Consider the following 13,157-nt stretch of genomic DNA (forward strand, 5'->3'; position numbering starts at 1 on the left):
ACTCATGTTGTTTCAAACTTGCGTGACATTCTTGCATACGTGGAACACAAAAGGGTTTTCAAGAATATTCGAGATGCTTTTTTGCCATTTTATCAAAGTGAAAGGGGACTGGGGCTGGCAAGCTCAACAATCTGTGTAAAGAACAGACCAAAATCCGAACTGAACGTTCAGAATTCATACACATTTCCAAAACTTTGATTTGAATCCATTTTCAAACCACATATGAATGGCAAATAATCTGATATGTTGCTACGTGTCAGAAAAAGAAAACTGCGAGATAAACTAATTGGACAACACTTTTCCATAATCTCTTATTTTTTAACATGCATTTCATTGTAAATGGTCAGTTTATTTTGTAGAGGGCAGTCAGAAAGACAACTGTCGCCTATGACTTTGGAGCAAAACTACAGGTCAAAAAAGGTGCCTTAGAAAGGTGGCAGCGCCATTATTTGATTTGTACACACAGATAGGTAGGTCTATTACTAAATTCAGTTGACTTCAGCACTCCTTGTTGCATTGTATGCCAGTGGCATGAGTCCAAAATAAAAAAAATTAAAAAAAAACAGACGTTTTTGTGTTGTTTTTCTGAAGTTGGTATGCCTATAACAATATTCAATGGTTAAATTTTTTTTTTTCTTGTCCAACAAAATGGAAGTGTACAAATGATGTTGAAACTAAAAATGTATCCCATATTTGGTTTTCAACTATTGAAGAATAGTTGGTTACATACAAAATGTACCAATTTACAGATGGAGCCACATTGATACAAAAGGGCATGTTTGTTCTAGAACAGAATCTAAAGAGATATTAAGATATCTTGACTTCTGGACTTATAGGCACTCCAACTTTGGAAAAACAGCATGAAGAAATGTTTGTCTTTTCTTAAATGTTTGGACTCACACTATTGGCATAAAATATCATGCAACATTTTAGTAATAGATCTACCTATCTCTGTGTAAATATAAAATAATGATGCTACTACTTTACTCGGGTTATTTATTTATTTCATTGTTTTACCTCTAGTTTTGTTCTGAAATCAGAAGCAAAAATAGTAATTTTGACCCTCCTCTAAAAAAAATTTAAATAATGGATTACTCTGTAAATATTAAAAAAGCCAAAAATAGGGGGCCTGGGTAGCTCAGCAAGTAACGACGCTGACTACCACACCTGGAGTTGCAAGTTCGAATCCAGGGCGTGCTGAGTGACTCCAGTCAGGCTTCCTAAGCAACCAATTGGCCCTGTTGCTAGGGTGGGTGGGGTCATGTTGGGTTAACCTCCTCGTGGTCGCTATAATGTGGTTCTCGCTCTCGGTGGGGCATGGATGCTGCGGAGAATAGCGTGAAGTCTCCACACGCACTAGGTCTCTGCTGTAACATGCTCAACAAGCCACGTGATAAGATGCGCGGATTGATGGTCTCAGACTTGGAGGCAACTGAGATTCGTCCTCCGCCACCCAGATTGAGGCGAGTCACTACGCCACCACAAGGACTTAGAGCGCATTGGGAATTGGGCATTCCAAACTGGGGAGAAAATACAAAAAAATAGAAAAAAGCCAAAAATATTTGATATTTTGGCCAAATAAATTATTTGATATTTTGGCTTTCGTCATCATTTAAGGGTCATTGACAAATAAGGTTGTCCGAGGTGATTAAAAATAAGAAATATTTAAAAACTCTGGTTTAAAACACGTCAAGTTTGTAGACATGTAATCTTTGAGTTCATGTTGTTTTTAACAAATTGTATGAAAAACATTTATAGCATTTTGTACAAAACAATTGATTTAACGACTTTAAAAATGTCATGCGGTGCAACCATTAAGTAAAAGTTATTAAAACAGTTTCCTTGCACCTTGAATACAACATACAGTATGTTTCAAGGTGAAAAGTATTTTATACAAATATCATGAATTTTTAAGTCAAGAATATCAAGTTCTCACAGTTGCACAGAATGACCTGAACAAATGTGCTTTTTCATAAAAATGTCAAAATATTGATATTAAATGATATGACAAAATGATGCGTTTTAAAATCTTCACACACAGTCTTGTGGGTCTGAAGAGATCTCTGTTTTATGATTTTTGTCACACGACAACTAAATTTCCACCTACATGTTGGTTGTGCCACATGACTTTTTTGGTGTACAAAAGTTTTTCAAATATTAATCATATTTTAAAATAAAATTGTTTCACTGCATCTTTAACAAAATAAATAAATAATAAAAGATTATTCAGCACAACTCATGCCAACATTTCTTTTTTCAAGAATTTCAGCTTTTAATTTTTTTTTACTGATGGCAACACATGACATTTTTTACTTTAAGCCCCAGAAAAAAAATATCAAAATGACTTTGAACTCAGTAATTGAAAACATGTTCATCATAGAAGAGGTATACTCAAGTAATTGCTTGGTGTGAATTGCATGTGTCACGTCATTGACCCTTAAGTATATCTTTCAGCCGTAAAAAATTAAATAAATCTAAAAATAAAAAAAATAAACAACTTTGAACAGGGGACCTGGTTGAGTTGTCACTAATGATTAATTAACTAAAAGCAAACACAATCTTACACAAATGTAACTACAGTGTTGCCACTTTAAAGAAGCTCAAACACAAAATTGTTTTATTTGCTTTCACATTTCATGGTCATTACATAACTCCCATATTTGCATTTGTGTTATTTCATTGTTTTGATGACTCTTCTATTATTCTAACATGTGGAAAATTGTAGCTAATAATGAGTAGGTGTGTCCAAACTTTTGACAGGTAGTGTATTTGTGCATAAATCCCAACAAGTCCAATGTGGACTGGAACATTTTTCATATACTGTACAAATGATTTGAAGGATCACATACTGTTTGGAAATTGTGATATTCCCTAAAATGTTACATTATTTCCATGCTTTTGCAGCAAGTGTCTCCTCAATCTTATCTTCTTGTGTGTGTGTTTGTGTGTGTCTGACCATCTGTTCATGAAGGGATATTACTCTATGAGCCCTTATGATGATGGATATGTAAGTTCCTGAATGTTTCATCGTCTCACTTTCTGCATGTATAACCATCGACCCTGCCTGTCTTCCCCTATTTGTCCCTTTGTTTTTCATCCCAAAGCCCTTTAGTTCATCTAGTTCCCATTAGATCGCCCTAGTTTCATGGGACGCATGTCCTTGCAGGGCTCGACATTAACGCTTGTCCGGGACAAGTGGATTTTTGAAGGGGCAAGTGAAAGAGAATTTTACTTGCATGACCGGACAAGCAGACTGATTAAAACGTCAATAACAAAAAAGTAACCGGCTGTATTTGTGATGGCCTAGGCCTGTGTTACTTATAGAAAGTTCATATTCTTATTCTGCTGTTGAAAATAATCAATAATTTTATAATTCGCTAGCAAACTAGTAACAGCTGCGCCCTTTTTGATTGACAGGCGGTGTATATGTGTGTGCTGAAAATGATTGTGCTAATGCGCATCAGAATGGTCAAATACATTTCAAAATTCTGCCAAAATGGTTAGGTATTCGTGTAAACACAGAGTGATGTCTAAAGTGAATGTAAAAAGCAGAGAAAAAACTGGATTTGTATTCAAATGTCGGATTTGAATTATAAATGTCAGCTAATAGACCTGCTGCCGTCTAGTGTGTCATCATAATAATCAAACAACTATAACAAGAAATCACTCACTGCTCTTGACTGAGTATCTTGCTTTAAAAAGTATGAATGTATTATAATCACACAGTGAAGACCTAGTTTTATGTTGCATTTCATTCTGAATGTTTACATGAATACTTGATAGCCTACTGCTGTTACTTTTAAAACAGTTAAAAAAAGCACAGAATTTTCTTAATTTGTATTTTCTGTTCTATTATGTTTAATCTATTTCTATGCATCGCTGTTTGTATTGTTACTTTATTACTGACTGTTTAATAGTCTTGAATAATTAATTAAGAACTTGAAACCATTCTCCCAAAATTAACATATTAATTAGTGTTATTCTTCATTGTGGTTTTGAAGCTGGTATTGAGAATAGTCAAATTTCACTAATGACTACTGACATTTTAGTATTGTGATAATGTATAGCCTTTATTGTACATGGTAGGTCTTGCTGCAATAACATGATGAAAAAGTAGATCTCATTCCATAGAAGTGTGAGCACCCCTGATGTAGATGATGGTGATGGAGGCTTTTCTATATTTGACTAGCATAGATAACAAAATAATTCTCATATGACAATAGCCTCCTCCCCAATCCAGTGCAGTTAACATTTCTGTCGCAGAGAATTGAGTTGATTGCATAGGTACACTATTAGGTTGGGCATCGGACATCATTTTAGAAAAATATACAACATAAACTTTGACATGTTACTTAAGCCTGTAATTAAATGTCCTTTTTTCAATCCGGACAAGTAACTTTTTTTACTCAGACAACTGAATGACCAACAAGCACATGACAATGCTTAACATCGAGCCCTGCCTTGTCCGGTCTAAGAATGCTCCTCTTTGTCCGACGGGACATTGTAGCTGAATCCCACTGGATGCGCCTCATATTGATTATTTTTTTAAAGACTACTTACTTAGTATTTGTGTCTGGCTTATCTATCTATCTATTATATATATATATATATATATATATAGATATACAGGTGTATCTCAATAAATTAGAATGTCGTGGAAAAGTTCATTTATTTCAGTAATTCAACTCAAATTGTGAAACTCGTGTATTAAATAAATTCAGTGCACACAGACTGAAGTAGTTTAAGTCTTTGGTTCTTTTAATTGTGATGATTTTGGCTCACATTTAACAAAAACCCACCAATTCACTATCTCAACAAATTAGAATACATCATAAGACCAATAAAAAAAATATTTTTAGTGAATTGTTGGCCTTCTGGAAAGTATGTTCATTTACTGTATATGTACTCAATACTTGGTAGGGGCTCCTTTTGCTTTAATTACTGCCTCAATTCGGCGTGGCATGGAGGTGATCAGTTTGTGGCACTGCTGAGGTGGTATGGAAGCCCAGGTTTCTTTGACAGTGGCCTTCAGCTCATCTGCATTTTTTGGTCTCTTGTTTCTCATTTTCCTCTTGACAATACCCCATAGATTCTCTATGGGGTTCAGGTCTGGCGAGTTTGCTGGCCAGTCAAGCACACCAACACCATGGTCATTTAACCAACTTTTGGTGCTTTTGGCAGTGTGGGCAGGTGCCAAATCCTGCTGGAAAATGAAATCAGCATCTTTAAAAAGCTGGTCAGCAGAAGGAAGCATGAAGTGCTCCAAAATGTCTTGGTAAACGGGTGCAGTGACTTTGGTTTTCAAAAAACACAATGGACCAACACCAGCAGATGACATTGCACCCCAAATCATCACAGACTGTGGAAACTTAACACTGGACTTCAAGCAACTTGGGCTATGAGCTTCTCCACCCTTCCTCCAGACTCTAGGACCTTGGTTTCCAAATGAAATACAAAACTTACTCTCATCTGAAAAGAGGACTTTGGACCACTGGGCAACAGTCCAGTTCTTCTTCTCCTTAGCCCAGGTAAGATGCCTCTGACGTTGTCTGTGGTTCAGGAGTGGCTTAACAAGAGGAATATGACAACTGTAGCCAAATTCCTTGAGATGTCTGTGTGTGGTGGCTCTTGATGCCTTGACCCCAGCCTCAGTCCATTCCTTGTGAAGTTCACCCAAATTCTTGAATAGATTTTGCTTGACAATCATAAGGCTGCAGTTCTCTTGGTTGGTTGTGCATCTTTTTCTTCCACACTTTTTCCTTCCATTCAACTTTCTGTTAACATGCTTGGATACAGCACTCTGTGAACAGCCAGCTTCTTTGGCAATGAATGTTTGTGGCTTACCCTCCTTGTGAAGGGTGTCAATGATTGTCTTCTGGACAACTGTCAGATCAGCAGTCTTCCCCATGATTGTGTAGCCTAGTGAACCAAACTGAGAGACCATTTTGAAGGCTCAGGAAACCTTTGCAGGTGTTTTGAGTTGATTAGCTGATTGGCATGTCACCATATTCTAATTTTTTGAGATAGTGAATTGGTGGGTTTTTGTTAAATGTGAGCCAAAATCATCACAGTTAAAAGAACCAAAGACTTAAACTAGTTCAGTCTGTGTGCATTGAATTTATTTAATACACGAGTTTCACAATTTGAGTTGAATTACTGAAATAAATGAACTTTTCCACGACATTCTAATTTATTGAGATGCACCTGTATATATATATATATATATATATTCAAAAGAGTACATGTATTTAAAAAAATTTATGTACTCTGTAACTCCAGGTAATCCCTTATTTTATAACACTAAAATCATGTCAACATGTACAGTATAATGTTATGTCTTGTGATTATACTTTTGAAACAGTGTGTAGTTTAATGTCTATGGACGGGCTCCATTCACTTCCATTGTTGTTTTTTAAACAATATGAGGGACGAGTGGAAATAAAAATTTTATGGTATCAACATTATGCCCCAATATACACCATTATACCCAATATAAAGTGTGTCCTAAATTTAATCCTTCTCTTTGAACCAACCCATATTTCGGTAGCAGCAAATGCAAATCGAGTAAGAGTTTTGCAGAACAACAAATATGTCCACAGTTCTTACATTGAATAAAATGCATTTTATGCCTAATGCGTAATAAGGACATAGTCGTTTTGGTGCTATATATATATATATATATACACACACACACACACACACACATACATACATACATACATATATTACTATGTAAGGGATAATCCACGGCTAGGTGTGAAGAACCATCCGACGCGAAGCGGAGAGTTGCCTCTGCGAATTGCATTTAAAATCGTTTAATGCACGCCTACCCATGGATTATCCCGCTTATACCATGGTCACTTGCCAGCATTGATTAGTTACAGCTGTCATAGATTTTTTTGCAGCGCAAATTATAACTGGAAGAATAAAAAATAACGGTTAATTTTATCTAAGGACCATTAGATCTACAGCTCCGCCTGTTCTAAATCAGACACAAAGAAAAAGTAGTGCGACCACACTTGTGGTCAGAACTGAATTTAAATGCACAATCCAGAATTAATAATATCCACAGAATGTAGAGGGGTTGACACTCCAGAGAAAATGTATTATTTAACAATGTTGCAAACATGGCAGTGACAGTAAAAGTAGCACTTACTATATTATAAGGGGAAACCATTCAAGACACTATGGAACCTGCAAATTTTGGCCTCTGAGACATTGGTATGGTATCCATCAAGGCTGCATGATTGACTGAATTAAGAATTAATTCACAGTTTGTCCTTGCATGGTAGCGCTTTACCGCAAAATGCTGCCTGCATTTTGTTAACAAACAGCACTTCTCCTTCAGCGTTTGAGTCAGAGATGTGTGAGCATGAGGGGGCCTCTAGTGGATATAGGCGGCACTTCAGCACAGAAACATAATATACACCACACATTACAGTTTAAATCATCTTGCATCGCCTTGCTGGAAAGCGAAATACGCATTTAATAGGTCCTGATTTCCTTCTCTCACCCTCCATGCAAAAGAAGCTGAATCCCATTGTATTAGCTATGCTGATGAAAGTGATTAGGAAATGTTTTCAGTTGCTATTGATCATAGCTTGCTCTGTAATGCTATGTTGCTATGGTTACAAACAGCGCATTAATATCGAATGGTGATTAAAAGTGACTGGAACTACCTGTGCATTCAGCGGTTTGAACCGCAGGCATTCAAGCTAATCAGAATCGAGTATTCGAACAGACCATGGTATAAATATAAACACTGATCAGCCACAATATTAAAACCACCTGCCTAATATTGTGTAGGTCCCCCTCGTGCCACCAAAACAGTGCCAACCCACATCTCAGAATAGCATTCCGAGATAATATTCTTCTCACCACAATTGTACAGAGTGGGTTATCTGAGTTACTGTAGACTTTGTCATTCTCTGTTGACCTCTCTCATCAACAAGGTGTTTCCATCTGCAGAACTGCCCCTCATTGGATGTTTTTTTTTTTGGCACCATTCTGAGTCAATTCTAGAGTCCGTTATGCGTGAAATTCCCAGGAGATCAGCAGTTACAGAAATACTCAAACCAGCCCATCTGGCACCAACAATCATCCGTGCAATTATCTAATCAGCCAATTGTGTGGCAGCAGTGCATAAAATCATGCAGATACGGGTCAGGAGCTTCAGTTAATGTTCACATCAGCCATCAGAATGGGGAAAAAATGTGACCTTAATGATTTGGACTGTGGCATGACTGTTGGTGCCAGACGGGCTGGTTTGAGTATTTCTGTAACTGCTGATCTCCTGGGATTTTTATGCACAACAGTCTCTAGAATTTACTCAGAATGGTGCCAAAAGCAAAAAACATCCAGTGAGCGGCAGTTCTGTGGACGGAAATGCCTTGTTGATGAGAGGTGTCAAAAGAGAATGGTCAGACTGGTTTGAACTGACAAAGTCTACAGTAACTCAGATAACCGCTCTGTACAACTGTGGTGAGAAGAATATAATCTCAGAATGGGTTGGTGCTGTTTTGGTGGCACGATGGGGACCTACACAATATTAGGCAGGTGGTTTTAATGTTGTGGCTGATCGATGTGAATATATATATTGTATATGTAATAGTATATGTATATATACTATTTATATGTTTGTATGCATACATATATATATATATATATATATATATATATATGACTCCTTTTAAAGAATCTTATTAAGAGAAGTCATTTAAGAATATTTGAATTGCTATGTAATACAATGGGTCAGTCCTTCTACTCTTAATAAACTTTTAAAGCCCTACCCATATAAGCAAACCCTAGACTGCAACAGGATACACTTATTATGTGCCAACCCAATTCATTGTGAAAGCTACATACCCAGACGAACTACAAATATTATAAGCAAACACTTAAGATTTGCCAAGCTTGAGATTGTTCACATACATAACTTTGCCTAGTGGAAATTTTCCTCTCAGAATTAGTTTGAAGTTAAACCAGTATAGTGTGAACAGACCTTCAGACAAGGATGTTTAAATATGACATCAAAATGCCCTCATATACCCGTATCCCACAAAACAAGTCAAGCAAAATAAAATCAACATTCCTCATTCTAAACATAATACAGAATCATTTACCTGATCTTACACAGTTGGTTTTGTCTTGAGTTGCGGTGTAAACCTCCCTCCTCCTTGAGATGCCAGAATCTGCCGCGCTCTTTGGCTTGCAGGAAACCAGATCCCACAGGTGCAGTGCTATAAAGACCATGGGGAATTCCTCCCACTAACCTACCCCCATCTCCCCTTTAACATTCCTGCTTTGCTGACAGGATTGTCTTTCAGGTCATTCATAGCATACACACATACATGTCGCCCCCATCATTCTGCATGCGGTAGCGAATGTTGTAGAACGCATGCTGGTGTATAACTGCAATAACAGCTCATACAATGGTTTGTTTGTATTGAGCTAAACTCTCGTAGAATAACCATCTAACATTGAATTAACCCACACATGCATTTGCAAGTCAGTGTATCAACTTACAGATCCAAGTCTTACATCTGTAAGGGTTTAAATGATGAGCAGGCCCAGACGGAATCTGCAGACTTTTTTTTTTTTTTTTTTTTTTTTAATGATCTGTGCTAATATTGGGGAAAAATCTGTTTAATTCAGCTAAATGGATTTCAAGCTACACTACGTGATTCTGGGCTCTCTATCAACATCTGTGGTATCGACACAGTGAAATGACATATCCATGCAAGGAAAAATCAAATCAGAGCCAACAGCACTAAATATAAAATCATTATTTGTAGGCTTATACCATAGTGAAGTATGATTTGGCAGGAAATTGCAGACTGCCATCATTCCTCCTTGTATGTTTACTGCATATTATGTCAGTAAACACGCAAGGATAAATGATGGAAGCCTGAAATTTCCTGCCAAATCAAATGACAGCTTTGATTTTGAAATTGTTGTAGGCTTACCGTAGTGAATTGGTAAGATTTGGCTAGAAATTTCAGGCTTCCTTCATTCGTTCTTGAGTGTTTATGGACATGACGTCAACTCGCAAGTGTAAACTGCAGAAGCCTGAAGTTATCTACCACAAAGCTGGCAGCTATGAATGTAAAATATTTATCGTAGGCTTACCATGCTGATTCAGGGTAAGATTTGGTGAGAAATTCTAGGCTTTCTTGATTCATCCTTACACATTTACGTCATGTCCGTAAACACGCAAGGAAGAATGATGGAAGCCTGAAATTTCTGTCCAAATCAAACCAGACAGCTCTGAATGTTAAATCATTATTGTTGTCTTACTGTAGTAAATTGTAGTAAGGCAAGAAAGCATTTTTGAACACAGATTTTTATGTACTGGCACAATAATTGTATTTGATTAATTCTAACTAAACTTTAAATGAGAAATATGTAGTGTACCTCTTAAAAATGATAAAACATTACTGAGCTGAGAGTACTGCACTCAGAATCAAACATAAATCAAATTAGGCCAAGTATTGAATAAACAAACATGCATAGGGTGGGGGATGTGTAGAACTTTGTGAATGACAGACATTCAGGTTCTACAGAAGTCTGCTTTGCGCAGAGTTCTGTGTCGGCAGATTCCATGTTGGCCTGATTACAATTATAATACTCAAACCTTTTTATGGTGTGTCTTTTTTTTTTTTTTTTTTTCATTTAGGCATCCTCAATGCTACGGGCATCTGTGGCACCTCAGTAAGTCCTTTGAAGCATTTTGGATTGTGTGCTTTATGATATTGGATTGCTTTAATTTGTGATAGTTGGATAGACCCCATGAAATGGTTTGATGGGCGCAGTTTTTGTGTTGACATATTTACAATTCAGACAAGAAGAGTGGGTCGGGACATATTGAAGAGTGTTTTAATAACCAGTAGCTTTTAGTTAAGCCATAAACCATGATTTGCTACTTGCATGTCAGAGGCAGGTGACATAAAAGTTTTATGGACATTCTTTTTCTAGAGAGCATTTTATTGGACAAAATGTGTGAACAAGATTTGTTTTTGTTTTTGGCCTGTTTTCCCTAAAGAGAAAGACTGTATATCTGAGATTCACACAATATTCATACAATACAATTCATACAGTACATACAATTTTGTCTTTTGTGCAGGAAGAGAAATAGTGTAAATTTGAGATGCATACAGTGTCTGCTAAAAGATCATTGTTAACTTTAAGTAGTTATAATTGCATATAGATGACCATAAAACTAATGGACAAAAAGTCACAGAACTTGAAATGCTTATCTCCATGAAGATAATGAGGAGCAGCACATGATCTGGTTTTTCTTGTAAAGTTCAAAACTTATTCTGTAAATGTGATCAAACCAGACATAATATCCCCTCTGATTAGACTGAAAGATTGATCCAATGCTTTTTTCCTGTCTTTAGGAGACCCAAAGATGTGCCTTTGCTGCCTTCTCTGGACTATGAAAAGTTGAAGAAGGACTTGGTGAATGGATCAGATAGACTGAAGGCTTTGCTGCTCCAGGCTTTGCGCTGGGTAAATCTGAACACAATGAAATTAAGTAAATTAAGTAAAGCTATAAACATCAGCACAACTGGTGAGATATTGAAGCATCACTTCTGATGTTCTAACTGACATTGTTTCTTATTAGATTTTACAGTCCCTTACAACAACGGACCATGGAAGTCATAGTGTCCACCAAAATGGCATAGTAACAACAGCTATTAATACTACACTAACACGCAGCGACATTTTTACAAAGTTTTATCTCGTAATTAATTTCACTTATCGCAGCAGTTCTGAGGTGAAATGTCCGCTGTGTGGCGCTTAAAGCAAGTTAAATGTTCTGCTAAACAAATTTTATTTTTAAGGTTAATGCTCTATTGAGTTTTAAAACAACAAAACCTACCTCCCTACCCTAAACCTTAAACCTAAACTAACCGATTGTGTCAGAAAAACAAATGTGAGATGAAAAACTCAATTGCTGTGGCAACCACGTAATTTTGTGGTGATTCTTTGACACTTTCGGCTCACATGTCGACTCGCATGCTCTTCAGGCCTCATACCCTGGACATTTGAATCACAAGTGCAATGCTCTATCAGTTGAGCTACCATCCAGCTTTATCACACATGAATAACCTTGTAAATGTCTTTGGTTAAGTAATGCCAAAAATAAAATGCATCGCTTTACAATACATGTGCTATGGTAAAAGTGTTTTGATGTCATAAGATGAAGAGCACACAATACATGTACAATAAGGATTTGCCACATGGAAATTATTTTGCTTAAATATTGGTAAAGTAACATGATTCTATGAGATCAGGTTTGGCCGTTCGCACCGAAATATTGTTGGTCTATGAACACATGGATCAGTCGGACATGTGTTGCATCACATTTTTTTTGCCGTCTTGTGCAGTGAGCAGCACATTTTAAAGACACTGTGTCATGTTAAAAAATTAAGACACTTTTGAAGTCCTTTGCTGTCTGTTCTTTTCTGTTGCGTTCTGTCTAGCTGTTTTTAAACACAAGAATGCATCCTGTTTTAATTCATTATAGATTTACAGTAGTAACAATAGCTGCAGCAGCTATAATATTTTGGCGGAAACTGTGGTTACCATTATAAAGTTATGTAAGGGATATGATGGTGATAATTTGTGTTTGGATATTTTATCACCAACAACTTGTTGAATGCTCCAATTGCATTCGTGCAGTTGTGTGTTTTCATGTTTTGTCTTTTTTTCTTGCAGAGGTTGACTCGATCTCTTCATGGTGAGCAAAGAGACACAGTACTTCAGGCTTTCATTAGCAATGATCTTCTGGAGCGCTACAGTACCAAACAGGTGCATTATGAACTCTTACAAACCCTGTTTCATATGTATGTAATGACATGCATATTTGTATTCAGGGCTGGACGATATATTGAGTATTTACAAAGTTTTTTGTTTTCTTTACACTAGTTTTGCAGTTGTTTCTTGCCTTGAGTGTCTAAGACAGATAGTTATAAAAAAAAATCTGATTTAAACTTCAGTAGCAAAATTGACAGTTGAATTGCTAAGTTTGATTCATCTCTGTGAATTAGTTCATATTCTCTGTTTCAGAGAATTGATTCATAACTCAGATTGAACGATTTGCTTGCAGCATCACTTGAAACTATGTGCCGTCTCTTTGTGGAATGTTCCAT

The 13,157-nt window shown here is 36.6% G+C and overlaps 1 protein-coding gene across 6 annotated transcripts in view; it reads left to right on the top strand.

Moving 5' to 3' along the window:
- LOC127438685 (lisH domain-containing protein ARMC9) overlaps nt 1–13,157 on the top strand; it is a 64,535-nt gene that overhangs the window by 9,445 nt on the left and 41,933 nt on the right. For 4 of the 6 annotated variants that reach the window (XM_051694445.1, XM_051694446.1, XM_051694447.1 and 1 more), the window contains exons 10-13: nt 2,972–3,007; nt 10,676–10,710; nt 11,400–11,511; nt 12,724–12,816. In XM_051694445.1, the coding sequence (XP_051550405.1) occupies nt 2,972–3,007; nt 10,676–10,710; nt 11,400–11,511; nt 12,724–12,816 (276 nt within the window). The remainder of the gene's footprint in view (nt 1–2,971; nt 3,008–10,675; nt 10,711–11,399; nt 11,512–12,723; nt 12,817–13,157) is intronic. The other 2 variants (XM_051694449.1, XM_051694450.1) reach the window with 1 other exon arrangement.

Source organism: Myxocyprinus asiaticus, chromosome 50 (genome assembly GCF_019703515.2).
Source record: "Myxocyprinus asiaticus isolate MX2 ecotype Aquarium Trade chromosome 50, UBuf_Myxa_2, whole genome shotgun sequence".
In the NCBI taxonomy this organism is placed as follows: domain Eukaryota; kingdom Metazoa; phylum Chordata; class Actinopteri; order Cypriniformes; family Catostomidae; genus Myxocyprinus; species Myxocyprinus asiaticus.